The sequence below is a fragment of the Urocitellus parryii genome, chromosome 9 (genome assembly GCF_045843805.1).
Source record: "Urocitellus parryii isolate mUroPar1 chromosome 9, mUroPar1.hap1, whole genome shotgun sequence".
In the NCBI taxonomy this organism is placed as follows: domain Eukaryota; kingdom Metazoa; phylum Chordata; class Mammalia; order Rodentia; family Sciuridae; genus Urocitellus; species Urocitellus parryii.
The window spans coordinates 32,565,221-32,592,482 of record NC_135539.1 but is presented as its reverse complement, the minus strand read 5'-3'; the positions used below and the strand labels follow the sequence as shown (position 1 = coordinate 32,592,482).

General features: G+C 40.8%; 1 protein-coding gene across 5 annotated transcripts in view; it reads left to right on the top strand.

Annotated features, from left to right (window-relative positions):
* The window catches only part of Trrap (transformation/transcription domain associated protein), a 120,760-nt gene that overhangs the window by 28,685 nt on the left and 64,813 nt on the right, over nucleotides 1-27,262 (top strand). For all 5 annotated transcript variants that reach the window (XM_026404197.2, XM_026404196.2, XM_026404191.2 and 2 more), the window contains exons 19-30: nucleotides 520-685; nucleotides 2,162-2,418; nucleotides 6,333-6,533; nucleotides 7,657-7,808; nucleotides 19,213-19,412; nucleotides 20,711-20,928; nucleotides 21,026-21,223; nucleotides 21,872-22,132; nucleotides 22,603-22,764; nucleotides 24,896-24,992; nucleotides 26,284-26,405; nucleotides 26,715-26,885. In XM_026404197.2, coding sequence (XP_026259982.1) covers nucleotides 520-685; nucleotides 2,162-2,418; nucleotides 6,333-6,533; nucleotides 7,657-7,808; nucleotides 19,213-19,412; nucleotides 20,711-20,928; nucleotides 21,026-21,223; nucleotides 21,872-22,132; nucleotides 22,603-22,764; nucleotides 24,896-24,992; nucleotides 26,284-26,405; nucleotides 26,715-26,885 — 2,205 coding nt within the window. The remainder of the gene's footprint in view (nucleotides 1-519; nucleotides 686-2,161; nucleotides 2,419-6,332; nucleotides 6,534-7,656; nucleotides 7,809-19,212; nucleotides 19,413-20,710; nucleotides 20,929-21,025; nucleotides 21,224-21,871; nucleotides 22,133-22,602; nucleotides 22,765-24,895; nucleotides 24,993-26,283; nucleotides 26,406-26,714; nucleotides 26,886-27,262) is intronic.

Genomic DNA, 27,262 nt, shown 5'->3' with positions numbered 1-27,262 from the left:
GCAGAACTGGTAGACCCTCGGTTCCTACTAGCCAATGTCATGTAACTACATGTTAGCATAGGAACCGTCTAAATGATTTTTTCATAGCCAGACTGGTGGAAACCTATATATCCTGTGTGTGTGTGTGTGTGTGTGTGTGTATGTGTATGTGTGTGTGTATTTTTTGGTACCAGTGATTGAACCCAGAGGTGCAGAGATACTTAACCACTGAGTCACATCCTCAGTCCTTTTTTTTTTTTAAATCTTTTTTTATTTGAGACACGGTCTCACTAAGTTGCTGAGACTGCCTTTGGACTTGGAACCCTTCTGCCTCATGTATGTTAAGAGAAATTAATTTGAGTCATGTTAAGAGAAATTAATTTAAGTCATATAAGGGTTGGGAAGCTCTTCTTTTGTGACACACTCCTCAGAATTGCTTTTGATTACTCTCACATTATAGTGACCCGTCACCTGGAGTCTGGAAGGTGTAAACTATCCTTTTTTAGAGCCCACTAATTGGTCTTTTCTCCTCCTCCGTAGCCTCACCTGCACAAGATTGTGAATAGCTCCATGGAGCTTGCGCAGACTGCCAAGGAGCCCTACAACTACTTCCTGCTGCTTCGAGCGTTGTTCCGCTCTATTGGCGGAGGTAGCCATGATCTCCTGTATCAGGAATTTTTGCCTCTTCTCCCAAACCTCCTGCAAGGTTAGAGTAGTGGTTTTTGGTTGTCTCTTGGTCTTATGTGTGTGCATGTATCTAGCTGCTCCCAATTGCTAGGGTTTGTCCTCTGTACCTGGGAAGGTCACTCACTGTTCTGGGAGGTGGGGTGGGAACTGTATGCATGCCTCCCTTCCCTACTTAAAAGGCAGTGGGGCTTTGACGGTATCCCTATTCAGGGATGGGCCCTTCCAGATTTGGAAGATTTTGGTTACTTGGTTATGACTTTGTTTCATTTTTGTAATATTTATCTAATCAGATCCAGAAAGAAAAGTGGTTTTAAGAGGAAAAGGCAAGGTATACAGCTGATTTACAGTTAGTTTATATTTCCTAGGTAGTTTCTAATTTGCATAACCAGAATCCTATAACTAGGAGTATTTCACGATGTATAGCTAAAGGGCATCTTGGATCCATTGAGTGTTTATGATTGGAAACACTCTTCTAGGAGTTTTTATTTTTGGTAGGTGAGCTCTTTGCAAGGGATATCATCTTTTCATATACCTTCTTTACAAATTCCATAAGAGAAACCATTTACAACATAGTATCCTCAGGTGATAACTGGAACGTAGTTGAGTATGTTGAATGTAAAAGGGTCATAAAAAAATCTTCCCACAGAAGGTACTTCAAGTGGCCCATAATCAGGCTCCATTGTCCCCACTTAGCCCAATCTCCAGTCATCTCCTGGTCCCTAGCCTTAGTCTCATTTCCTCCTAATGCAGTTTCTCTGCTGTCCCAAGCTTACTTCTCCACTTCTGGTTTTATTAAAGCTGACTCTCTTCTGGGAACTTACCTCTGCCCTCTCCCCTGCCTTCTGGATTCTAAACTGGTTCTGGTGCTTCTCTGTTGCTGACTTCTTCCCTAATTCCTTCCCGAGTTTCTTCTGTTGTCCCCCAATATATACCTGGATTGGGGGCCGCAGGCTTCTCTCTTCAGCTAGTTATTCTGTTCTTAGAAGATCTCAGGTAGAAAGGAGTCAGTATTTGGTAATGATTGTCAAGGGTGTGGAGGTTGATTTTTGTAAGGAGGAGGCTCCTTTACATTTATGATGAACAGGAGTGGATTTTTAAAAGTACTGACCTCAACTGTGACCTACAGGAAGCCTGAAAAAAGATGTAAGGTTGTAAACCTTAAACTTGAAATGAACACATAAGATAGGATGTGTCTTTAAATTGGGCTTATTAGAGGGATATGTGACTTTTAAAAATGGTTTATGATATTGCATTATAAGATCATAATACAATTTATAATCATCATGTGTAACCTGCTGGTACCACTCAAGAGATTGTGAGAGCTGCAGTTACAGAGTAGATTTATCTAATAGAGTGTATTATAGGGGCACAAAATGTCTTCCTATAATTTTAGTGTTTATAATGAAAGGTGGACTAGAGATTTTTGTATAGCTAACTTTGACATGTGTTTGGAAAGTGACATTCCTTCTCTGATGGCCTCATACCCTGTTTTCAGGATTGAACATGTTGCAGAGTGGCCTGCATAAGCAGCACATGAAGGACCTCTTTGTGGAGCTGTGTCTCACAGTCCCAGTGCGGCTGAGCTCTCTCTTGCCGTATCTGCCCATGTTGATGGATCCCTTGGTGTCTGCCCTCAATGGGTCTCAGACGTTGGTCAGCCAAGGCCTGAGGACCCTGGAGTTGTGCGTGGACAACCTGCAACCTGATTTCCTCTATGACCACATTCAGCCTGTGCGTGCTGAACTCATGCAGGTTAGTCTGCCTTCGTCTCAGCGCCAGTATTCTTCCTCACACATCTAGTTTATGTCAAGGATTCGCCATCACTTGGTTATCTGTCCTCAGCAGCAGCTCCCTGCAGGGTGGAGGGCATACCTTCACATGTGCTTTGTGATTCTAAAGTGTGCGGAAAATACACAGAAATATGGTAGATACGGATGGTTGCTTTGCATCTTGCTGCTGTTTCTGAGCTTTTGCAGTGTTACATTCTCACCAGGCTGATAACTGTGAAGTCAGGTGTGGTGGGTGCTGTATGGCTGCTGTTGCTTCCAGAAGAAACCCTTCAGTTTCATAGTAAAGGGGTACACATTCTGAAGGGAGGCATGGGTATTCCCCACTATCTCACCCCAGGGAGCAAAGAATAGATAAGAAAAACGATTGTTTTAAAGACTTAAACATTGTTGAAGCTCATATATTAACTGTCTTAGGTTTTTTCCTTTTGTGTTTTTTTTTTAACTTTTAAAATTAGTTATATGTGACAGTAGAATGCATTTATGCACTTTGATATACCATACATGGATGGGATATAATTTCCCATTTTTTTGAGTGTACATGTTGCAGAATCATATTGGTCATGTAGTCATACACACACACACAGTAATAATGTCTGTTTCATTCTACTATCTTCCCTATCCCTACATTCCCTCCCCTTCCCTCCAATCACTTTCCTCTACCTAATCTAAGGAACCACTATTCTTCCCTATTGCCCCCCCCCCCCGCCTTATTGTGAATTAGCATTTGCATATTAGAAAAAACATTCAGCCTTTGGTTTTGTGGGATTGGCTTATTTTGCTTAGCATGATATTCTCCACCTCCAACCATTTACTGGCAAATGCCATAATTTTACTCTTTTTTAAAGCTGGGTAGTAGTACATTGAGTATATATACCACATTTTCTTTATTTATTCATCTATTGAGGGACACCTAGTTTGGTTCCGTAGTCTAGCTATCGTGAATTGAACTCTATAAACGTTGATGTGGCTGCGTCACTATAGTATGTTGATTTAAAAAAAAATATTTATTTTTTAGTTGTAGTTGGACACAATACCTTTATTTATATTTATGTGGTGTAAGGACCGAACCCAGGGCCTCGCACATGCTAGGTGAGCGCTCTACTGCCGAGCCACAACCCCAGCCCTGTAGTATGTTGATTTTAAGTCCTTTGGGTATAAAACAAGGAGTGGGATAGCTGGGTCAAATAGTGGTTTAATTTATGTATTTTAATTAGGTATATATGATAGCAGAATGTATTTTGATGCGTAGTATACCATTGTAGCATAACTTGACATTTCTATGGTTGTACACGATGTACCATCACATCATATGTGCAGTTATACATGTGCCTAGGGTAATGGTGTCCATCTCATTCCACCATCTTTTCTGCCCCCATGTACTCTCTCTCCACTCCCTCCCTTTTGCCCAAAGTTCCTCCATTTTCCCCCATGCCTCCCTGGTCCCTGTTATGGATCAGCATCCACTTATCAGAGAGAACATTTGGCCTTTGGTTTTTTGGGATTGGTTTACTTTGCTTAGCATGATATTCTCCAACTCCATTTATTTACCTGCAGATTCCATAATTTTATTTTCTTTTAATGCTGAGTAATATTTCAGTATGTGTATACACCACTGTTTCTTTATCCATTTATCTATTGAAGGGCAGCTAGGTTGCTTCCACACTTTAACTGTTGTGAATTGAGCTGTTGTGAACATTAATGTGGCTGCATTTCTGTAGTATGCTGATTTTAAGTCCTTTGGGTATAGACCGGAAAGTTGGATAACTGGGTCAAATGGTGGTTCCATTTCAAGTTTTCTAAGGAATCTGATATTGCTTTCCAGATTGGTTGCACCAATTTGCAGTCTCACCAGCAATGTATGAGATGTGCCTTTTACCCCACATCCTCGCCAGCATTTATTGTTGTCTGTATTCTTGATAACTGCCATTCTGACTGGCATGAGATGAAATCTTACAGTAGTTTTGATTTGCATTTCTCTAATTACTAGAGATGTAAATTTTTTTCACATATTTGTTGATTGATTGTGTTTTATGAGAAGTATCTGTTCAGCTCCTTACACCATTTATTGATTGGATAGTTTGTGGTTTTTTTGGTGTTAAGTTTCCTTTGTGTTTTGATGTAATTATGTGTGGTTGCTAATGTTAAAGGTTTGGGCTGTCTGCAGTTTACTCCTCTGCCCCATTAGGTGGGGTATTTGACCCTAGATAGGGGTCATGGTACCATCCTTACATGATAGAGGCTCAGGAACTTCTGAGGATAGGGGTCCTGGACACCCTGGCTTGGAGACCTCATCTTAGACTAGAGGTCAAGGTTGGGAGACTCTCCCTGCCGATCCTGAGGTTTAGAACTTGGGCTTCATCTAGGCTGGAAGATGATGGCATAGGGGTTGGGCTGGTGCCTTGAGGTCCGCCCCACTGCTGGTCATTTGGAGGATTGAACAAGAACCTGTTTCAAGAAAAGCACTGTTAGTTGTAGAAGGCTGAGTCTGTTCTGATTTAAGTTTGTGTTAGCGTATGATAAAAGAGGAGGCAGAGGTTGTTCCAGGGCCCAAGAAAGAGGATTGGGTCTACTTCTTGCCACACCATGAGTCAGAGTAGAGAGATGGATGGAGTCAAGGTCATTTCATATTTTTGGAGATAATTTAAACTCCACCCCAGACAAATGGTACTGCTTGAGTACAGAGGTGCAGGGCATGAGTTCCCAGTGCTGCCTCTTCTGGTGACAGAAGCAGAACTCTTTCCTGAGGCTTCTGAGGATTCTGTGGGCCAGAAGGAGGATGAGTGAAGGGAGGGAACTTAGTTTTCATATTCCCAGCAGTTACTGAGGATAAACCTCTTTGGACCTATAGGAACACGAGGGAAATTAGAATTTTGTTTTATGTAGAGAAATGTATCATAATTTTATGTTGAATTTGAGTAGCTAGACTCTAACATTTGTCATTGTTACAGTAAGTGATTTAAGAAAATAGACTTTCAGCTGGGTGCAGTTATGCAGGAGGATCCCAGGTTTGGGACCAACCTTGGCAACTTAGTGAAGTCTTGTCTCAAGGAAAAAAAAAAAAAAGAAAAGAAGAATATTTTCACTGTGAACTGTAGTCATTTTTGGGATTTAGATAATTTAGGTGAGAATAACATGGGGAAATTTACTGAATGCTTTGGGTCAGTTGAGTGGGTATTCTCTTTCTCTATCCCTCTTTTTTTTGGTCCTGGAGCTGGAAATTAGGGTCTCGCACCTGGAATGCAAGTGTTTAGCACTGAGTTACATCCCCAGCCCTTTTTTCCCCTTTCTTTTTTTTTTTTTTTTTTTTGAGGCAGGGTCTCACCAAGTTGCGCAGGCTGGCCTCGAACTTGGCTTTTCTTGCCTCAGCCTGCTGAGTTGTTGGGATCATGGTGTGCACCACCATACCTGGCTAAGTGCACATGTTCTAAGTGTGCACCTGAATTTATTCCCTGTAGTCCTGGGACTTAGGATCCCTTCTGATTTGTTTTTTTCTTCCTTACCTTCCTTCCTAATGGAAGATTTAAATGTATGAAATAATTTACCCATTTATTTATAAGTTATAAAAGTCTAGTAAGAACAAAGAAAAACACTGAGAGCTCACCCACTTTGTGCCTGATAGTGTGTCACTTCACTGTCTTGCTTGAGCACCTGAGTGTTCATACTGCCCCACTGTGTATATACAGGAGCATGAGGCATATTTATATATGTATCTTTTTGTAAAGACAGAATTTTCTAGGAGGACATATAAGACTAATAATGTTGATTTCCCCCAAGAAGGGGACACCATGTTTGAGGGGCAGAATTATTGCCATGTCATGTTTTCTGACTTGGAATTTTGTTACCTTCAAAGACTTCATGAAACATGTTGGTCTTTAGGCTTTGTGGCGCACTTTACGAAATCCTGCCGACAGCATCTCCCACGTGGCCTACCGTGTACTTGGTAAATTTGGTGGCAGTAACAGGAAGATGTTAAAGGAATCCCAGAAACTGCACTATGTTGTCACTGAAGTTCAAGGACCCAGTATTACCGTGGAGTTTTCTGATTGTAAAGCATCTCTTCAGCTCCCTATGGAGAAGGTAAAGTTGAAAGTATTTGGGAGCTTTACAGAAGTACTATGTTTTATGAATATTGATTTCTATTTAAATTATGTAAACCACAATCTTCTATTTAAAATATGTGAATAAGACATGCTTTGGGAGGGGGCAGTTTCTAATTTGGAGTAGATTGACGTGGTGATCTGCTTGTTTGGTGAAGGGGTTTTGGGAAGCCAGTGGAAGGTGTTGCCTCAGGAACTTCGGACCATTGAGCACTTCCATCTTGAGCACTTCCATCTTTCCTGAAGACCAGGAAGTGAAACCCAGTCCACCTTGCCCGTGAACTCTTGGCCTGTTTGACTCTCCCCCCAGCTTTATTTCAAGTGCCATTGAGAACCAAGTTGATTCCATACTTGTCTGTCATCCCTAGTACCTACTTGTCTCCCATTCTTTATCCAAAACATAGCTTGTGCTGTCTTCTTACTGGCTTTCACACGTATGTAATTATCATTAAGGTTAATGTCTTGCCTGTTAAGGAATTATTATTATTAGTAGTAGTAGTAGTAATTTACGATTGTGCTGCCAAATTCTTGGACAGCCTAATTGAAATGATTTGGAATTAAAGTGTGTGTGTGTGTGTGTGTGTGTGTGTATGTGTAGCTGTCTGTGTTGGTCTTCTGGGAGAAAACATCGATGCAACTTTTTTCTCTTTTAAAGAGGGAATTTAGTAAAGTAAAAGGTTAGGAAAGCCATCTTTCAGGTGTGAACGTAGACATGGAGAAGGCTGTAGTTTGCAGAAGGTTCAAGAATTTCATTAGGACCTCAACAAGTACAGATGGCACAGACTCTAATTTGACCCAGCAGATTGCCACAAGGTTCCAAGCTCACTTAAAATTTCTGTAATCTCCCAATGATGTGAAATCATTAAACTCCATCTTACATGTTAGTTTGAACCAGGCAATTCTTTATTTTATACTACTACACTCACTATTTCTACAACTTTCATTTGGCTAGTGCCTGCTAGGCTATATTAGCCCTCTGTGCTCTCTTTCAAAGAAAGAAATAAGCCCTAAGGTAATTTTGGGTACTGCCAGTGTTTTCAGTGAAAGCTTTTCAGAATCGTAATTTCAGTACAAAAGGTAGTTTTTGTGCTGCTTTGTCATAGGCCATCGAAACTGCCCTGGACTGCCTGAAAAGTGCAAACACGGAGCCCTACTACCGGAGGCAGGCTTGGGAGGTAATCAAGTGCTTCCTGGTGGCCATGATGAGCCTAGAGGACAACAAGCACGCGCTCTACCAGCTGCTTGCACATCCTAAGTAAGTGTGTCGCTTGCTGTGACAAAGTTATCTTCCTACAAGGACTTGGGATGGAGGGGACCTCCCAGGTTTCTCAAGTTGGGAGCATGCATCTTTAAGTCAGGAAGCACTCTGGCAGTGCTTGTTTTGGCTTATAGAGAAAATGGAATGAATTTGGGTGCTGGGAATGAGAATTGATCTCTGCTCTAATTCACTTTCATTGTGGGTCTTACTGCTACCTACAGTGGGTTGAGCCTCAAGAAATCAAGGGGCAGATCCATTTTCCCTCCCATTTGCTCACGATTGTATCCATAGCACCTTTGTATGAGAGGCTCTCAGTGGACCTTCCACTTTTCTAGTTCATAGTGATCTTTCTCCAAAGACTTGTATTGTATTGTATGTTTGTATTTTGCTCTTATCACTTTAGATTTCGAGTGACCTTTACTTAAAGACATTTTGAGATGTTGGATGTGTATTGTCTTTCTCAGAGTTTCCAATATGTTTTCACATTTCTTACAGCATCAAAAGTAGTGCTGAACATATAAAAGGTCTTGGTTGTAAAAGGGCATCGATGAGAGAGCAGTCAAGCAAATGTAGAAGGAAATACAGTATCATAAGTAAGCACCAGTAAGTTTCACCTAAAGCGGAGATAGACCTGTGGGGACATCAGTGTTAGGGTCATGAGAACTAGGTTATATCTATGCCCAAGACATGTAAAATGATAAAAGGCATAAACCGCAAGTTATATTGAGAGACTCTTGAGATAAGAAGAAAAGTGTCTGGGGGCTGTAGAATGCTTGCCTAGCATTTGAAAGGACCTGGGTTTGATCCCTGGCACTACAAAAATAGAAAAGTAAGATACCTGGAGTGCATGCCAAAGAGAAAAAGATGGGAAATTCAAAAGAGAAGAATGACGTGAAATATGGAGTGAAACAGCAGAGTTGCTTGAAGTCTCACAAAAAGGGAGAGACTAATGGCTGGGAAACTCTCAGAACTGATGAAAAATTAAACAGTGAACACAGACTCAATATGATGAGTGCATCCAAAACAGAATTAAAAAAAAAAAAAGCCACACACAGATGCATTACCAGCTACAAATGAGAAACAAAGGGAAGATCTAAGAGCTGGCAGAACAAAATGATGACCTTGAAGTGAATGCTGGATTGGCATCTGTGCAAGCCCCCGAACAGGGCTCCAGCCTGGAAGAGAGCAGCTGCCAGCTTAGAGTCACATGTCTGGTGGGACACAACCAGGGAAGGAGGGTGAAATTAGGGTATTTTCAAATTAAAGTGGAAGCCTTCTATCAACACTCTATATAAGGGACACATTCTAAAGGCAGAAGGAAAGTTTCCTTTGAAAGATCTGAGAGGGGAGAAGGAATAGAACTAAGAAAATCATAATATGTAGTCAAATGTAAATGGGATGCAGCTGATATGAAAATTGAAGCCTTAAAGATCACAGTCGACTATAAACAATGCATGTTTATCATCTAGCAAATAGATAACAAAATGCGGATGATGGACCCAGTGAAATACTACCCCAGGCCTCAACAAGCAGTGTGCTCAGTGAAAGAAGCCAAACCCAAGATGGCATGTGTGTGAGTCCATTTGTGTGAACCATCTAGAAAAGGCAAGAGCCGGTCAGTGGTAGCGCAGGGGCAAGAATAGAGATTGACAGGGTAATGTTTTAAAATTGGATCATCGAGGTGCCCAGCCAGACCGGAGGAGGAAAGATGCCAGGCGCCCAGCCAGACCAGAGGAGGAAAGACGCCAGGTGCCCAGCCAGACCGGAGGAGGAAGTCTGGCCCCGCCCCAAGTGCTAGTCCAGAGGAAACCCATCAACCCTTAAAACCCATCAAAGGGGGTGTGGCTACCAGCACGGTTCTGCAGCTGATCCAGGTACCCGGTTTCCAACTCCCCCACACTTAGCTGCCATAACTCAAAATATTTCCCACAAGCTTTTGGGGGTTGTAGCTGTCAACGCAAAACAACAACTGTACAGACACCTGGTTTCTACCTCAGAGACTAGAGTAGGGAAGATACAGGTGGAAGCTCATTTCCTTTCACACTGGCTATACCCACCACCCTGAATACAGAGGCTCAAGCTAGGAATAGACAACGCCACCTACTGGAAGCAAGGAAAACAGTGTTCTGAGAGACTTTTTTTTTTCCTCTCTTTCTCTGTTTTCTTCTCTCTCTTCCACAACTTCAGCGTATGTGAAACCAAGAACTGTGCATGAACAACCGAATTACCAAAGTAATATAATATAGAGGAATTGCATATACCCCACCTTCCCCCCACTTTTTTTCTTGATTTCTATCTTACCTTCCTTTTCCTTCTCTTATTTCTCTTTTCTTCCTTGTTATTTTTTTTTCTTTTCTTTTTTTTCATTCGTATTCTCTCGATCCCACTTTTAATCTCCTAACTTTTGCTATCTATACATAGGGTAACTATCTAAATAGATAGGAGGTTGAGTCTATACATTCTTCCATAAATTACCAGTCTAGTGGTTAGAGTTCTCCAAAGGTGCTAAGTTAGTTTAACCTCATACCTTCACTCCTTTCCCTCTAAGTATAACATCCTTCGTCTGAAATTAAGTTTTCTATATGCCACCAGATATGGTATGCCTTTTATGAAACTAATGAATATATTCTTAAGTAATAATTAAAACCAATATCTATAGTCTTAGAATCCAACTATAAATGTATTAATAATGAAAACTTGTGCTTAGATAATGTACTGTTGATATTGGGAACTGTTAACATTGTCTTTCTCCGCAAAAGAGGGACTTTGGAGCTATACAAGAACAATACTAATATATAAGGGGAAAAACATTAACACAACAGTTTCACAAAGCTAGAAAGAATCATGAGCAGTATGAAAAGACAAGGAAAGAAAGGACCACAAACAATACAGGTCAATTCAACATTAGATGAGGTAATATCTGCAGCTGATGGAATGTCAGACAAAGAGTTCAGGATATACATGCTTCAGATGATCTGGAGTCTCAAGGAAGACATTATACAGCAAATTCAGACAATGAAAAATCACTTTGACAATGAATTAGATAAACAAATACAAGAAGCAAAAGATCAACTCTATAGGGAGATAGAGGATATAAAAAACAAACAAACAGAAATCCTGGAAATGCAGGAAACAATAAACCAAATTAAAAACTCAAATGAGAGTATTACCAACAGAGTAAAACACTTAGAAGATAGAACTTCAGACAACGAAGACAAAGTTTTTCAACTTGAAAAGAACATAGACAGCTCAGCGAGAATGTTAAGAAATCATTAGCAGAACATCCAAGAATTATGGGATAACATCAAGAAACCAAACCTAAGAGTTATTGGTATACAAGAGGGTACAGAGGTCCAGACTAAGGGAGTGAGCAATCTATTCAATGAAATAATACTAGAAAACTTCCCAGACTTAAAGAATGAAAAAGAAATCCAAATACTAGAAGCCTACAGGACACCGAATGTACAAAATCATAAGAGATCCACACCAAGACACATAATAATGAAGATGCCCAACGTAGAGAATAAGGAGAGAATCTTAAAAGCCACAAGAGAGAGGAAGCAGATTACATTTAGGGGTAAACCAATCAGGATAACTGCTGATCTTTCAACACAGTCTCTGAAAGCTAGAAGATCCTGGAACAACATATTTCAAACGTTGAAAGAAAAAGGGTTCCAACAAAGAATCATGTATCCAGCGAAATTAAGCTTCAGGATTGAAGATGAAATAAAAATCTTCCATGATAAACAAAAGTTAAAAGAATTTGCAGGTAGAAAACCAGCTCTTCAAAACATCCTTGGCAAAACACTACAGGAAGTGGAAATGGAAAATAACAATGAAAACCAACAGCGAGAGGTAGTACAGTAAAGGAGAAACTAAGCATAGAGGAAAAACAAATCATGTTAAGTAACATACATAACCAAATATGGCTGGAAATACAAACCATATCTCAATAGTAACCCTAAATGTTAATGGCTTAAATGCACCAATCAAAAGACATAGGCTAGTAGAATGGATTAAAAAAAAAAAAAAGATCCAACAATATGCTGCCTACAGGAGACTCATCTGATAGGAAAAGACATACACAGACTGAAGGTGAAAGGTTGGGAAAAATCATATCACTCATACGGACCCCGGAAGCAAGCAGGGGTGTCCATATTTGTATCAAATAATATAGACTTCAAGCCAAAGTTAATCAAAAGGGATAAACAAGGACACTACATACTGCTCAAGGGAACCATACACCAACAAGACTTGACGATCATTAATATATATGCCCCAAACAATGGTGCAGCTACGTTCATCAAACAAACTCTTCTCAAGTTCAAGAGTCTAATAGACCACAACACAATAATCATGGGAGATTTTAACACACCTCTCTCACCACTGGACAGATCTTCCAAACAAAAGTTGAACAAAGAAACCACAGAGCTGAATAATACAATTAATAATTTAGACTTAATTGATATATACAGAATATACCACCCAACATCAAGTGGATACACTTTCTTCTCAGCAGCACATGGATCCTTCTCAAAAATAGACCATATATTATGTCACAGGGCAAATCTTAGCAATTACAAAGGAGTAGATTTTATCTGATCATAATGGAATGAAATTGGAAATCAATAATAAAATGAGAAAGGAAAAATCCTACATGGAGATTAAAGAATATGCTACTGAATGAACAAAGGGTTACAGAAGACATCAAAGAGGAAATTAAAAAATTCTTAGAGGTAAACAAAAACTCAGACACAACATATCGAAATCTTTGGGACACTATGAAAGCAGTACTAAGAGGAAAATTCATTTCATGGAGTTCATTCCTTAAAAGAAGGAAAAGCCAACAAATAAATGACCTCATACTACACCTCGAAGCCTTAGAAAAAGAAGAACAAATCAGCAGCAAATACAGTAGAAGGCAAGAAAAAATTAAAATTAGAGCTGAAATCAATGAAATCGAAACAAAAGAAACAATCAAAAATTGACAAAACTAAAAGGTGGTTCTTTGAAAAAATAAATAAGATTGATAGACCACTAGCCACGCTAACAAAGAGAAGAAGAGTGAGAACCCAAATTACTAGCTTACGGGATGAAAAAGGCAACATCACAAGAGACAATTCAGAAATACAGAAGATAATTAGAAATTATTTTGAAACCCTATACTCTAACAGAATAGAAGATAGTGATGGCATCGATAAATTCCTTGATACATATGAACTACCCAGATTGAGTCAGGAAGATATAAACAACCTAAACAGACCAATATCAAGTGAGGAAATAGAAGAAGCCATCAAAAGACTACCAACCAAGAAAAGCCCAGGACCGGATGGATATACAGCAGAGTTTTACAAGAACTTTAAAGAAGAACTAATACCAATACTCCATAATCTATTTCAGGAGATAGAATGAATTTGGAAGTTCTCCCTCTTTTTCTATGAGGCCAATATCACCCTGATTTCCAAACCAGATAAGGACTCCTCAAAGAAAGAAAACTACAGACCAATATCCCTAATGAATTTAGATGCAAAAATCCTCAATAAAGTTCTGGCAAATCGTATACAAAAACATATCAAAAAGATCGTGCACCATGATCAAGTAGGATTCATCCCTGGGATGCAAGGCTGGTTCAATATACGGAAATCAATAAACGTTATTCACCACATCAATAGACTTAAGGATAAGAACCATATGATCATCTCGATAGACGCAGAAAAAGCATTCGACAAAGTACAGCATCCCTTTATGTTCAAAACGTTAGAAAAACTAGGGATAACAGGAACTTACCTCAAAATTGTAAAAGCTATATATGCAAAGCCTCAGGCTAGCATCATTCTAAATGGAAAAAACCTGAAGGCATTCCCTCTAAAATCTGGAACAAGACAGGGATGCCCTCTCTCACCGCTTCTATTCAATATAGTTCTCGAAATACTGGCCAGAGCAATTAGACAAAAGAAATTAAAGGCATTAAGATAGGAAAAGAAGAACTTAAATTATCACTTTTTGTGGATGATATGATCCTATACCTAGAAGACACAAAAGGGTCTACAAAGAAACTACTAGAGCTAACAAATGAATTCAGCAAAGTGGCAGGATATAAAATCAACACGCATAAATCTAAGGCATTCCTGTATATCAGCGACAAATCTTCTGAACTGGAAATGAGGAAAACCACCCCATTCACAATATCCTCAAAAAAAATAAAATACTTGGGAATCAATCTAACAAAAGAGGTGAAAGATTTATACAATGAAAACTACAGAACCCTAAAGAGAGAAATAGAAGAAGATCTTAGAAGATGGAAAAATATACCCTGTAAATGGATAGGCAGAACTAACATCATCAAAATGGCGATATTACCAAAAGTTCTCTATAGGTTCAATGCAATGCCAATCAAAATCCCAACGGCATTTCTTGTAGAAATAGATAAAACAATCATGAAATTCATATGGAAAAATAAAAGACCCAGAATAGCAAAAGCAATTCTAAGCAGGAAGTGTGAATCAGGAGGTGTAGCGATACCAGATTTCAAACTGTACTACAAAGCAATAGTAACAAAAACAGCATGGTACTAGTACCAAAACAGGCGGGTTGACCAATGGTATAGAATAGAGGACACAGAAACCAATCCACAAAATTACAACTATCTTATATTCGATAAAGGGGCTAAAAGCATACAATGGAGGAAGGATAGCATCTTTAACAAATGGTGCTGGGAAAACTGGAAATCCATATGCAACAAAATGAAACTGAATCCCCTCCTCTCGCCATGCACAAAAGTCAACTCAAAATGGATCAAGGACCTTGATATCAAATCAGAGACTATGCGTTTAATAGAAGAAAAGGTTGGCTCCAATCTACATATTGTGGGGTTGGGCTCCAAATTCCTTAATAGGACACCCATAGCACAAGAGTTAATAACAAGAATCAATAAATGGGACTTAAACTAAAAAGTTTTTTCTCAGCAAGAGAAACATTAAGAGAGGTAAACAGGGAGCCTACATCATGGGAACGAATTTTTACTCCTCACACTTCAGATAGAGCCCTAATATCCAGAGTATACAAAGAACTCAAAAAATTAAACAAAAAGAAAACAAATAACCCAATCAACAAATGGGCCAAAGACCTGAACAGACACTTCTTTTTTTTTTTTTTTTAAATTTATTTATTTAGTTTTTGGTGGACACAACATCTTTGTTTGTATGTGGTGCTGAGGATCGAACCCGGGCCGCACGCATGCCAGGCGCCAGGCGAGCGCGCTACCACTTGAGCCACATCCCCAGCCCCCTGAACAGACACTTCTCAGAGGAGGACATACAATCAATCAACAAGTACATGAAAAAATGCTCACCATCTCTAGCAGTCAGAGAAATGCAAATTAAAACCACCCTAAGATACCATCTCACTCCAGTAAGATTGGCAGCCATTATGAAGTCAAACAACAACAAGTGCTGGCGAGGATGTGGGGAAAAGGGTACTCTTGTACATTGCTGGTGGGACTGCAAATTGGTGCGGCCAATATGGAAAGCAGTATGGAGATTCCTGGGAAATTTGGGAATGGAACCACCATTTGACCCAGCTATTGCCCTTCTCGGACTATTCCCTGAAGACCTTAAAAGAGCGTACTATAGGGATACTGCCACATCGATGTTCATAGCAGCACAATTCACAGTAGCTAGACTGTGGAACCAACCCGATGCCCCTCAATAGATGAATGGATAAAAAAACGTGGCATTTATACACAATGGAGTACTACACAGCACTAAGAAATGACAAAATCATGGAATTTGCAGGGAAATGGATGGCATTAGAGCAGATTATGCCAAGTGAAGCTAGCCAATCCCTAAAAAACAAATGCCAAATGTCTTCTTTGATATAATGAGAGCAACTAAGAACAGAGCAGGGAGGAAGAGCAGGAGGAAAAGATTAACATTAAACAGAGTCATGAGGTGGGAGGGAAAGGAAGAGAAAAGGGAAATTGCATGGAAATGGAAGGAGACCCTCATTGTTATACAAAATTACATATAAGAGGTTGTGAGGGGAATGGGAAAAAATAAGGAGAGAAATGAATTACAGTAGATGGGGTAGAGAGAGAAGATGGGAGGGGAGGGGAGGGGGGATAGTAGAGGATAGGAAAGGTAGCAGAATACAACAGTTACTATTATCGCATTATGTAAAAATGTGGATGTGTAACCGATGTGATTCTGCAATCTTTGTAATGTTTTGATAACCAATAAAAAAAAAGCAGATAAAAAAATTGGATCATCATCATGGTTTGTGTGACCGTACACTTACTAAAACTTAACTCTTAATTAAAATGAATGCTGTGGCATATATGTTACATCTCAAAAGTCAGAAAAAAATATGACAAAAATGAAGAAAAAAAAGAAATGAACAAAATAGAGAAAAATATGCAGTCAAGTGGTACAATAAAGCCAAAAGTTGGTTCTTTGAATAATAAAACTGAAAAGCTTCTGGCAAGACTGACTTGGATTAAAGAAGCTAAGTGTCTAGTATCAAGAAGGTGGTAGCACTCTCTCTGTTTCAGATACAAAACAAAAGGATAGTGGTGTCATAGATAACCTTTCTGATAAATTTTTAAATAATTAATTCATAGATGATTATCTGCAGATACTATTTGGCTTTGTTTCTGACATTGACATTTTTGAGGAATAGAAGCAGCTATTTTGTAGAGCCTCCTTGTGGGTTTGCTTGGGTCTCTGTTGTTTGCCGGGTTTCTGTTCTCACGACTAAAAGGCTCAGGGGTCACTCCAGTTAAACTGGGCTAACTGGGCTGCACGAAATAACCACACAAGAGACACAAATACCTTTTTCTTTGGGGTTGTGGTGACGGCTCCTCTGACCTTAAGGGCCAGCAGAAAGAGAGCACGAGAGCACACGCTGACCCCTTTATTGAGGGAAACTATTCAAATGAGGCAAGGGGTCAGGTTTCAGGGGGCTGAGTATCTTCATGATGTCCACTGTCAGGAGGTTGACTGACACCTGGGTAGGCCACACCCAAGGGCACAGTAAGAGAAAGGGACACACACAAGGCACTTCCATGGAAGATTCTATCCTAAACTGGGCAAGGGGTTATATTAAAAAGGGACAGGTGAGCATAGCCTCAACCATGGAACTGTAGCAAGACACACCCATGCAGGAGACACTGGCCCTCGCACCCAAGAAGGGTGCCACATTTCTGCAACTGAGAGCCTCAGCACCCAGCCAGGGAGTATAACTCAGTCACGTGTAAGGTTGGCCTCCCACAGTGGTTGGAGTCAGGTCATGCATGTCCAATAGAAACCTCACACAAGTCCCGCAGTCTGGCTGGGCACAAATCACGAGCCACTCAAGCAGGAACAAACTTTATTTCTGAACTCCACCAGCACACTCCACACACGCTCCCCGGGAACTCTCCCGAACGCCACCCACGTGGCTCCTCCAGGAACACCACACACCAACCGGCACTCTCTCCCCGGAACTTCCCCAACCAATGCGAACTCCCCAGGCAATCCTCCCGAGAACTCCAAAGTATCAGGCACCCGAGGTGGACAGTGAAGGTCTAATATACAATTGGATCAATCCTGCATCATCTTAATGGCTCGCCTCTCAACCAATACTATTGGCAAAATGCCAGGGGCCATTCCAACTTGATTGTGGCTCTCAACATACAAGTTCTCACACACCCTGGCAGGCACCATTGGTGACCTGTCCCATTAGTGAAAATGGTGTTACCCTGGCTCTCCACTAAGGCTATTATTTTACTCTTTTACATATAAATAATCAATGGGAAAGATGTTGAGATGATGAGAAGAGGTGAGTAACCTGTTTCTCATCAGACTTACCCATTGGTTATAATGGCACTCATGGACGATCCTCCTCCATTCAAGTATTATTACAGTGATTACAAAATGATGGTTTTGCTTTCTTTTTTTTTTTTCCCTCAGTTGAGATTTATTTCACATCTCAAAAACTCACCAACTCCAAGTGAACAATTTTATGAGTTTAGTAGCTAGTGAGTAGTTCAAATGTAAATGTCTTAGACTAGTTTCATCTCCCTATTAAGATCCTTTGTGCCCATTTTGGTTACCCCCCTTTCTTCCCCCCACCCCAGGCGGTGATTAATCTTAGACTTTTCCTCCTCTTCTAATACTTATTTATAGCAGTGTGGACTCTTGAATTCTTACTTAATAGATTGTCATCCATTGTACATTGGATGGTTCTCCATATTTTGTCAGGGATACTTAGTAACTGGGAAGAAGAAATTTGTGAAAAAGTCCAGGAGAAGCCTACCTTAGGATTCGGGAAGCAGGATAGAAGCCCTCAGCTGGGCCCAGTAGGGAGGTACGGGGTGAGGAGGAGAGCTAGGTGGGCCAGGCCGAGCTTCCCATAAGTCATAGTTTTTTTCATGTTTTTTTTTTTTTGTTTTGTTTTATCATTGATTTGAGTTACTTTTTAAGATTTGACTTTTAATTATAAAAGATCAAAAAAGATCAAAATCAAACATTGACTTTATTAAAAGTTGCTGGTTAGCAGACAGGGCCTTAGCATTTGCTCCTAGTGTTGTGGGGGGTAGGTGATGGGTTCCAGCTTCCTCTGGCTGACCATAGGCTCTTTTGCCTTCAGACACAGTTCCCATTTACTGGTCTTTTAGGAATATTAGGGAAAAGCAAGTTGGGGGCAATCGTGGGACTCAGGCATCTGGGGCATTTAGATCCTGGTTGGCTGGCTTATTTATTTATGGTGCTGGGAATTGAATCCAGAAGTACTTTTACCACTGTACTCCATGCCCAACCCTTTTTACTTGTTTATTTATTTTTTCAACACATTAACAGTCATGTGGTTACACATAACTCATGACTTTTTTCATGTTTATTTGATCATTGATTTGAGTTACTTTTTAGAATTTGACTTTTAATTATAAAAGCTCAAAATCAAACATTGATTTTCTTAAAATAGAAAATAGCAAATATGTTGTCTTTTTCTAATTTGCCTCTGATTCATGTCTTGTGTTCATATTAGGTAGAATATATGTCTTGTGATGCATTGACTTTAAGTTTTGTTTTTTTTTTTTTTTTGAAGAGACAGAGTCTCATTAAATTGCTTAGGGCCCCTCTAAGTTGCTGAGGCTGGCTTTGCACTTGCCATCCTCCTGCCTCAGCCACTCAAACTGCTGAGATTACAGATGTGTGCTACCATGCCTGACCTGACTATAAGTATTGATAATGAAATTCACATTTGATTCCAGGTGTTGCTAAAGTCAAAGAAAGAAATTAACTCACCACTCCTATCCAGAGAAGGTGGAATTGGGCAGGTTGAAAATTAAGAAATTAGTGATAGTGGATTCATCAACTCAAAATGAGCTGGAGGTTGTGATGATAGATTTAATTTTGTCTTTCAGCTTCACAGAAAAAGCCATACCCAATGTCATCATCTCGCACCGCTACAAAGCACAAGACACTCCAGCCCGGAAGACGTTTGAGCAGGCTCTGACGGGGGCGTTCATGTCTGCTGTCATCAAAGACCTGCGGCCCAGTGCCCTGCCCTTCGTAGCCAGCTTGATTCGCCACTATACCATGGTGGCAGTGGCCCAGCAGTGTGGTGAGTATAGGGAGCTGTTGGCACAGGAAAAATTGGTCAGAATGTTTTGTTTCAGAGAAGCTGAGTAATCAATTTTTAGCTTTTGTTTTCTGTGGTAAAGATTATTGGTATTTTGGTGGTGGGCACCATGACAATTTTAAAGGCATTGCCAGATTTTGTCTGTAAAATACATCCAGTTGAATCTTCAGACCCTCTGTTTTTGGTGGAAAGTGGAGGCTGAAGCCAGCCTTCACCCACCCTGCTCTCCCACTGGGTGCTTCTTTTGGTCCCCATGGGCACCCATCCTGCTTTTCCTACCTGGAATGGCTGCTCACCTCTGCTTCAGTGGCTCTCAAACACCTGGTGGCGAAGGAGTGATTGTTTATCATTTTTATTTCTAATCCATTATAGATGATGACAGTGAAATGTTCTGGCCCTGCCAGTTGTTGTGTTTCTGAAAACATACTCAATTATTTTTTAATCTCCTCCCACAAGTAGTAATTAAGTCTGCAGGCCAAGCATTGCTTCAGTCAGTCCTCAGAACCCTTCCTCTTGAGGTTGACCAGCAGTTTTCTTAGGAACGCTGCACAGCTTTCCCCCTTTTCTCCCTTCTTCAGTAAGACACAATTGAACACTTCAGTTGTTTTTTGGGGTTTCTTCTGTTTACATTGTCTTTCCAGCAAAACAAATCTTGCTGAGTTTGATCTTGCCTAGTATTGGAAGTTAGTAACTGGAGTAACCACCAGGTGTTAACTGCCAGTTACTTTGGCAGACTGTTCTGAGTAGGTGTATCCTATGGCACAGCTGAGCGCTGTTGATTTTCTGTTACTTGTCAGGAGTATCCACAGCACAGCAAAATCGTTCCCAGGCTGGGTCCCTTAGTCTTTCGGTGACTTTAAAAAAAATTTGTGTTTTTCATCTTAATCTAATACTTTTCTGAGTCATGATTGATAAAATTGGAATACAATAGTATATCATGAAAAATATTCAGAAAGATAGCCTTCGAGTGAATTAGAACACTTAATGACAAATAATTGCAGTTCAGAGGAGATTGTTTTAAGGTACATGCTGGCTTTCATTGAATTCTTAGTCAAGAGGGAAATGAGAGGAGCTGGGTTTGTGGCTCAGCAGTAGAGCATTTGCCTAGCACATGCGAGGCACTGGGTTTGGTCCTCAGCACCACATAAAAATAAATAAATAAAATAAAGGTATTGTGTCCAACTACAACTTAAAAAAAAAAAAAGAGGGAAATGAGGTCCTTTTGCAGTTTAAGGGCCAAGAGTGTTCATGTGTTCTCACGCCTGCCCTCTCTCCTTCAGGTCCCTTCTTGCTGCCTTGCTACCAGGTGGGCAGCCAGCCCAGCACAGCTATGTTTCACAGTGAAGAGAATGGGTCCAAAGGAATGGATCCTTTGGTTCTAATTGACGCGATAGCCATCTGCATGGCCTATGAAGAAAAGGAACTGTGCAAAATTGGGGAAGTGGCCTTAGCTGTGATATTTGATGTTGCAAGTATTATCCTAGGCTCAAAAGAGAGGGTAAGGACGGACCAGTATCGATGATTTGGCGGGAGGTTCAGGAAGCTGGTGGTTTAATTGAATTGACACCTTATGGGTTGTTTGCTTCTCTCTCCAGGCGTGTCAGCTGCCCCTGTTTTCCTATATTGTGGAGCGCTTGTGCGCTTGCTGCTATGAACAGGCCTGGTATGCAAAGTTGGGGGGTGTGGTGTCTATTAAATTCCTCATGGAGCGGCTCCCCCTCACGTGGGTTCTGCAGAACCAGCAGACTTTCCTCAAGGCTCTCCTCTTTGTCATGATGGACTTAACTGGAGAGGTAGGTGATGGGTGGCCCCAAAGCTAACTCGCCATACTCTTTTTCAAGAAGCTGCTCTGCCTGGAGTGCAGTTGGTCTAAGACAGTTCTGCATTATGCTCTCATCCCAACGTGGGAACTTAGATATTTAGTTTCATTACAGCATCTTTAATAAAGACAATGTTCTGACTCAGGCTAATTCTGGGTACCCAGATACCTGTTTGCTACATTAAGAATAGCACAGAGCAGAGTGCCTCTGAAAGGGGGAGCACGGGCTTCCTGTGTACTCTGAGGTTTCCATGGGGGCTGCTTCTTCACAAGCCCACATGCAGCTCTCACTCATGCAGATGGGACGTCATAGGCATCGGCAGCTTCCCACAGGTGTTGCTTCCTTCACGAACCCTCGGGCAGCTCTAGCTCATGCAGACAGGATGTGGCAGCATCAGCAGCTTCTCTTTGTTAAACGCAAGGGTCCTATCTAGATCACATTTTCTGTTCTGAATGACAAGTAGGAATTGCCTATAAGGAGGTAATGTGGATGACATGTAGAAGCTTCTTTTAAAGCGGCTGGTGTGAGGGGCGGACCCCCCAGGAACAGCATTTATGGCAGAAGGTGGGGGAAGTGGGCAGCATCACTCTCTTCTGTATCTAAGGCCTCCTTGATCCACAGGTTTCCAATGGAGCTGTCGCCATGGCAAAGACCACCCTGGAGCAGCTCCTGATGAGGTGTGCGACACCTTTAAAAGATGAGGAGAGAGCGGAAGAGATTGTGGCCGCTCAGGAGAAGTCTTTTCACCACGTGACCCACGATTTGGTTCGAGAGGTCACCTCTCCAAACTCCACTGTGAGAAAACAGGCTATGCATTCACTGCAGGTATTGGCCCAGGTCACTGGAAAAAGTGTGACAGTGATAATGGAACCCCATAAAGAGGTGAGATTTCTGATGCTGGAACCAGCATAATTTTTTTTCAGTTTGAGTTGTTGATAGTGTTCAATTTATAATAATTTTGTGTCTTTGTCACAAGTTACTATTATTGCACATGTTCTTTTTAATCTGATGTATGCAAATAATGGTGTATTAATATTTATGACTGTATTAGTAATTGTTAGTGTCAAGTGAGCAGAAGGCTTGTTTCCTGAGTCTGTGAAGCACTATCTGATAGTTTTGTTTTAAGAGGGGTCACTCTGGAGCCTGAGGTACTAGACCTGCCCTGGTCTGTGACCAGCTCTAACAATGTGAAACACATCCTCTCCCACTCTCAGTAAAGGGCACCTGTAGTAACTTCACCTTGCCATGGCTTTCAAAGTGGTCATTGGGGAATATAATGAAAAAAGGTGAAAAAACGTCTTTGTTTTTCAGGGGGCATCTGGTTAGTGATACCCTGTCTTTGGCTTTCCTAGGTCCTCCAGGACATGGTCCCACCCAAAAAGCACTTGCTCCGACATCAGCCTGCCAATGCACAGATTGGCTTGATGGAAGGGAACACATTCTGTACCACACTGCAGCCCCGGCTCTTTACGATGGACCTTAACGTGGTGGAGCATAAGGTGTTCTACACAGAGGTAGGGGGTGGTGGTGCGGAGTGGTGTAGATGGTGATGACATGGGTCTGCTAGCCTGTCTTTGTAAGCAGAGACTGGTCAGGCAGCCTTCAGAGAAGGCTCGGAGAGCAATTCAGGTAACTAGCCCTAGCCTGGCACCACACTCTGAGCAGGTGTGTCAAAGCTGGGATCTGGTAGGAAAGAGGCACTGTGCCCAGAGATGCTCAGCAGAATGGTGCTGTTCCCCGAGTCCTTAGAACTCAGACTTATAGGGAACCTTGCTCTAATTTAGGGCCTCTGCAGTTGTGCTTTAGTGATAAAGCTGTACCCCCTGCTTTAATCACTCTTGTAACGCCAGCCAGAGCAAGGGCCAAATTATTGAACTTAGGGATCACTTCCATGTACCATATGCTGTTGAGAATGTCATAAGCACCCTTACTTAGCTCTGACAGTGCCCTAGGAGGCATAGATGCTTTTGATTTTCATTTTGAAGATATGGCTGCTGAGTCTGAGGGTTTGTTACTTGCTCAAGGCCACAGAGCAGGTTAGCTGCGGAGCTTAGATTTGAATTAAGAGTCTTATTTCACAGCATGGTTCCCAACCATTGCACTCCCTGGCCAGGTTCTCATTTCCTTTAGTAGACTTGACTTGCTCCTTGACCCAGACATGCATCTTCTAGATATTTGTCATGTAAACATTCAACTGTGAGGTGATAATTAAATAGAGAATTAGTAATGAACAGAAATTAAACTGTGATAAAGTCAAATTTTAAGACTTAATTCTTAGAGTATAATAACAGTCTGGTTATCAGCCCCAATTTGAAATTTTCATGGGACATGAATTTTGCTTTTGCAGGCATTATAGAGTAAACCGAGGCAGAAATCCTAAGGAAAGAAATTCCTCCTGATACTAAACCTGAATGTCCAACTATAAAAATTTACCTCTTGGTTTTCTTTCTTTCTTTCTTTTTTTTTAAGTTCTCTGTTTTTGCTTGGGCATGAGGCTGTGGTCTTTTACACCTTTTTATATCCTTCATAAAAGAGTTATTGCAAAGTGGGAGGACAAGCCTGTTCTGGATTCAGACATAGTATAACATTCATAGAAGACTCACTAAACCTACAACCAGAGTCTGGTAGCATTGAGGACATTAAATTAGTTTTCTAAATGTTCATCAGTCCTCCAGCTGCACCAGAATATGGGAGAATCACTTGAAAAGTATAGGCTCTAATTCCTCTCCCTGGAGACCCAAGTTCAGTAGATTAGGGTGAGACTTGGGAATTTGCTCTCTAAAAGTCTCCCAAGTGATCCTGGAGTATGACCATGTCTAGAACTCTGGTTTGTATTGTAGTTACCCAAAACACACATATTCAGCGCCTACCCCTACACCTACACATGCACACGCTCATATGGGAGAGGACTGTTGAAGGTCGTACAAGGACTTGGTAGTTTCCTCTGGGGAGTAGAATTTGGTGGATGACTGGAAGTGTTTCACTATGTGTTCTTTCCTACTGCTTTCATTCTTTTACCAGGTAGGAATCTTAAAGGGAAAAATACGATAAAAACCTATATTAGTTTTCTAAGATGTAAATAAAGAGACGGCAGAAATAGTATTAGAACAATATATACATATACGTTATTTTAAATATTAGATACATAAATATGTACTTGTATGCCAACATGTCTGAAGGATAGCTGCTGGAATTCCCAGTGACATTCAGCCTCCTTCATTATGCTCTTCTGCGCTGGAAAAGAAAAAAAGTGACCACTCAAATGCTTGCATTATGTCCCATGTCTCTGAGTGCTTGCCCAGGGCCCAGGGGAGGCGAAAAACAAAGGGGAGACGAACCTGCCATCTGGGATTTGCAGTTAGATAAACATTGTATGTTATTTAAAAATAAAAAACAAAAACAAAAAAACATGGTATCAGAGTGAGTGAGGACATGTCTAAGAATTTATTTCACTCATGAGGTTAATTCAGCTTTGCTTTAGAATAGAGTAGCTCAGTCATATTTTAGTGCTTCTTTAGGATTAGTTTAGTTTGTCCATCATTAGTTGCGTTTTGGTGTGTTTGGCAGACCATGTTCAGTTATTTGTGAGGTCACCGTGTCTTTCCAGGAGAAGTGGGCTCACTTCAATTGTTTGACCTTTTCCAGCTGTTGAATTTGTGTGAGGCTGAGGATTCAGCTTTAACCAAGTTGCCCTGCTATAAAAGCCTTCCGTCACTTGTACCTTTACGGATTGCAGCATTAAGTAAGTGAATATAAATGTGAAACAAGTTACAGGGTATAAAAGGAAAGGGGACAGTGGCCTTTATTGTTGATGCTTCTGGCTTTTGGGGTCTTTTAAAGATGGGATCTGTTTATCAAGTTACATAATGAGATACCTTAAGATTGCATGCGTTGTTAGGATTTAAGAAACTTTGTAATCAAATAGTCTGTGGATTTTACTGTGCAGTAGGCTCTTTATAATTCTCCTAAGAATCAAATGTTCCATTTAAAAGAATTGTCATACTGTCCATAGTGACATTTTCATCAGAATCAGAGTAAATAGTAAGGTACCTTATTGCCTTTATAGACTTTCTAATGAAGCATTTAAGAATCCTGTAGTTTCAGAGTTTTCACCAGGAGTATCAGTTTTTGTTGTTTAGTACAAGTATTAGGAAAACATACTAGATCAGTACTGAATGACCATTGTACATATAAACAGTCATTTCTTCTTTTTTTTTTTTTTGATGTGTTGAATAAATAGACAATATAAGCTTTTTAAAGTTGATTGTTTGTTGCTTCTTATGTACTTAGTAAAATATTGCCATATCCCTTTGGTAATCACCAAAGGTAATGGAGTACTCTGGGGGAGCTGTTTGGCAGCTCCTCACTTCTGTCAGGATGCCTCTTATGTGTTGAGATGTGTCCTCTTTTGTAAGAATATTTCCATTTTCAAAGGTTTAAAGCTTTTAACCCTCAGACTTGGGGCGGGGAGCAGAGGCTGCCTGATTAAACGTTGGTAGTTGAGTGGTCAAGCCATGAGCGTTTCTTCCCTGTCATCCATGCTCTGGAGGCCATGCTCTCTGAAACTCAGATGTGACAGCTGCACTGAAACTCTGAAGATGTTTTGGGAGAAGGGTATCTGCTTTTTGGTTTTGGCATTGGGATTGATAGTCCTTTTTTATTTTTTATTTTGAGACAAGGTCTCATTAAGTTGTTTAGGGCCTTGTTAAGTTGCTGAGGCTGGCTTCAAACTCGTGATCCTTCTGCCTCAGTCTCCTGAGTCATTGGGATCACAGGCTGCACCACCATGCCTGACTGGGAGCAGGGTATTTGGAGGCAGAAGATTTACTGTGGTCTTTCAGGCGGGCTGTTAACTTCACTCCTAGACAGCATTGACCATGTGGCTGGAAGACCATGTATCCTTTGTTTTTCTTGAGACCAGATACTAGGAAAGAGGGTTAGTGGTTCATACTTGGTAGGATCCTTTACAGAAGAAAATTGTTCCAGTGTTTTTCAGATTAATAATGAAATTGTACTGATTTTTCTCCCTACAGATGCACTTGCTGCCTGTAATTACCTTCCTCAGTCCAGGGAGAAAATCATTGCTGCACTCTTCAAAGCCCTTAATTCCACCAACAGTGAGCTCCAGGAGGCTGGAGAGGCCTGTATGAGGAAGGTGAGTGCTTGTGTGTGCACACGTGTGCTTGTGAGAGTATGCATGTGTACCTCGTTCTGTACACCTGGAAGGAAGCCTGTCTGATTACCGCACATTAGATGGTAGTGTCCTTCCAGTCTCATAGTCACAGTGTAGTACAGCTGGGTCTTCATTCCATCATCAGTTTCTGGAGGACACATGGTTAGATATATGACTGGTTCTCCATTTTCCAAGGGAAAACAGATGATGCAGAATTGAATGTGAGTTTCCCTCGGTTGTGAAGTATTCTGTTGCCTATTTTTTGTTATAACTTCTTTTTTTTCCCCACAGTTTTTAGAAGGTGCTACCATAGAAGTAGATCAAATTCATACACATATGCGACCTCTGTTGATGATGCTGGGAGATTATCGAAGCTTGACACTGAATGTTGTAAATCGCCTGACTTCAGTTACGAGGCTCTTCCCAAATTCCTTCAATGATAAGTTTTGTGATCAGATGATGGTAAGTCAAATGTGTTTGAACAGTACTCTAGGGGCTGGGGCTGGGGCTGGGGCTCAGTGGTAGAGCGCTTGCCCTGCATATGGGAGGCACTGGGTTCAATTCTCAGCACCGCATATAAATAAATTAAATAAAAGTCCATCAATAACTAAAACAAACAAACAAACAAAAACAACGGTACTCTATAGAACTTGAAAAATTTATGAATAATTCTTATGAATGTATTATTTTTAAATAAACACTACGTTTGTCTGGCTCAAAATGCAAAAGCAAGTCTCCTTCCCTGGCCGCCTTCTGCTGGATATCCCTCCCTGAAATCAGCCGGCATTAACAGCGTCCTGTGATGTTTCTAGAGATACTTTACATGTATCATAGAATAT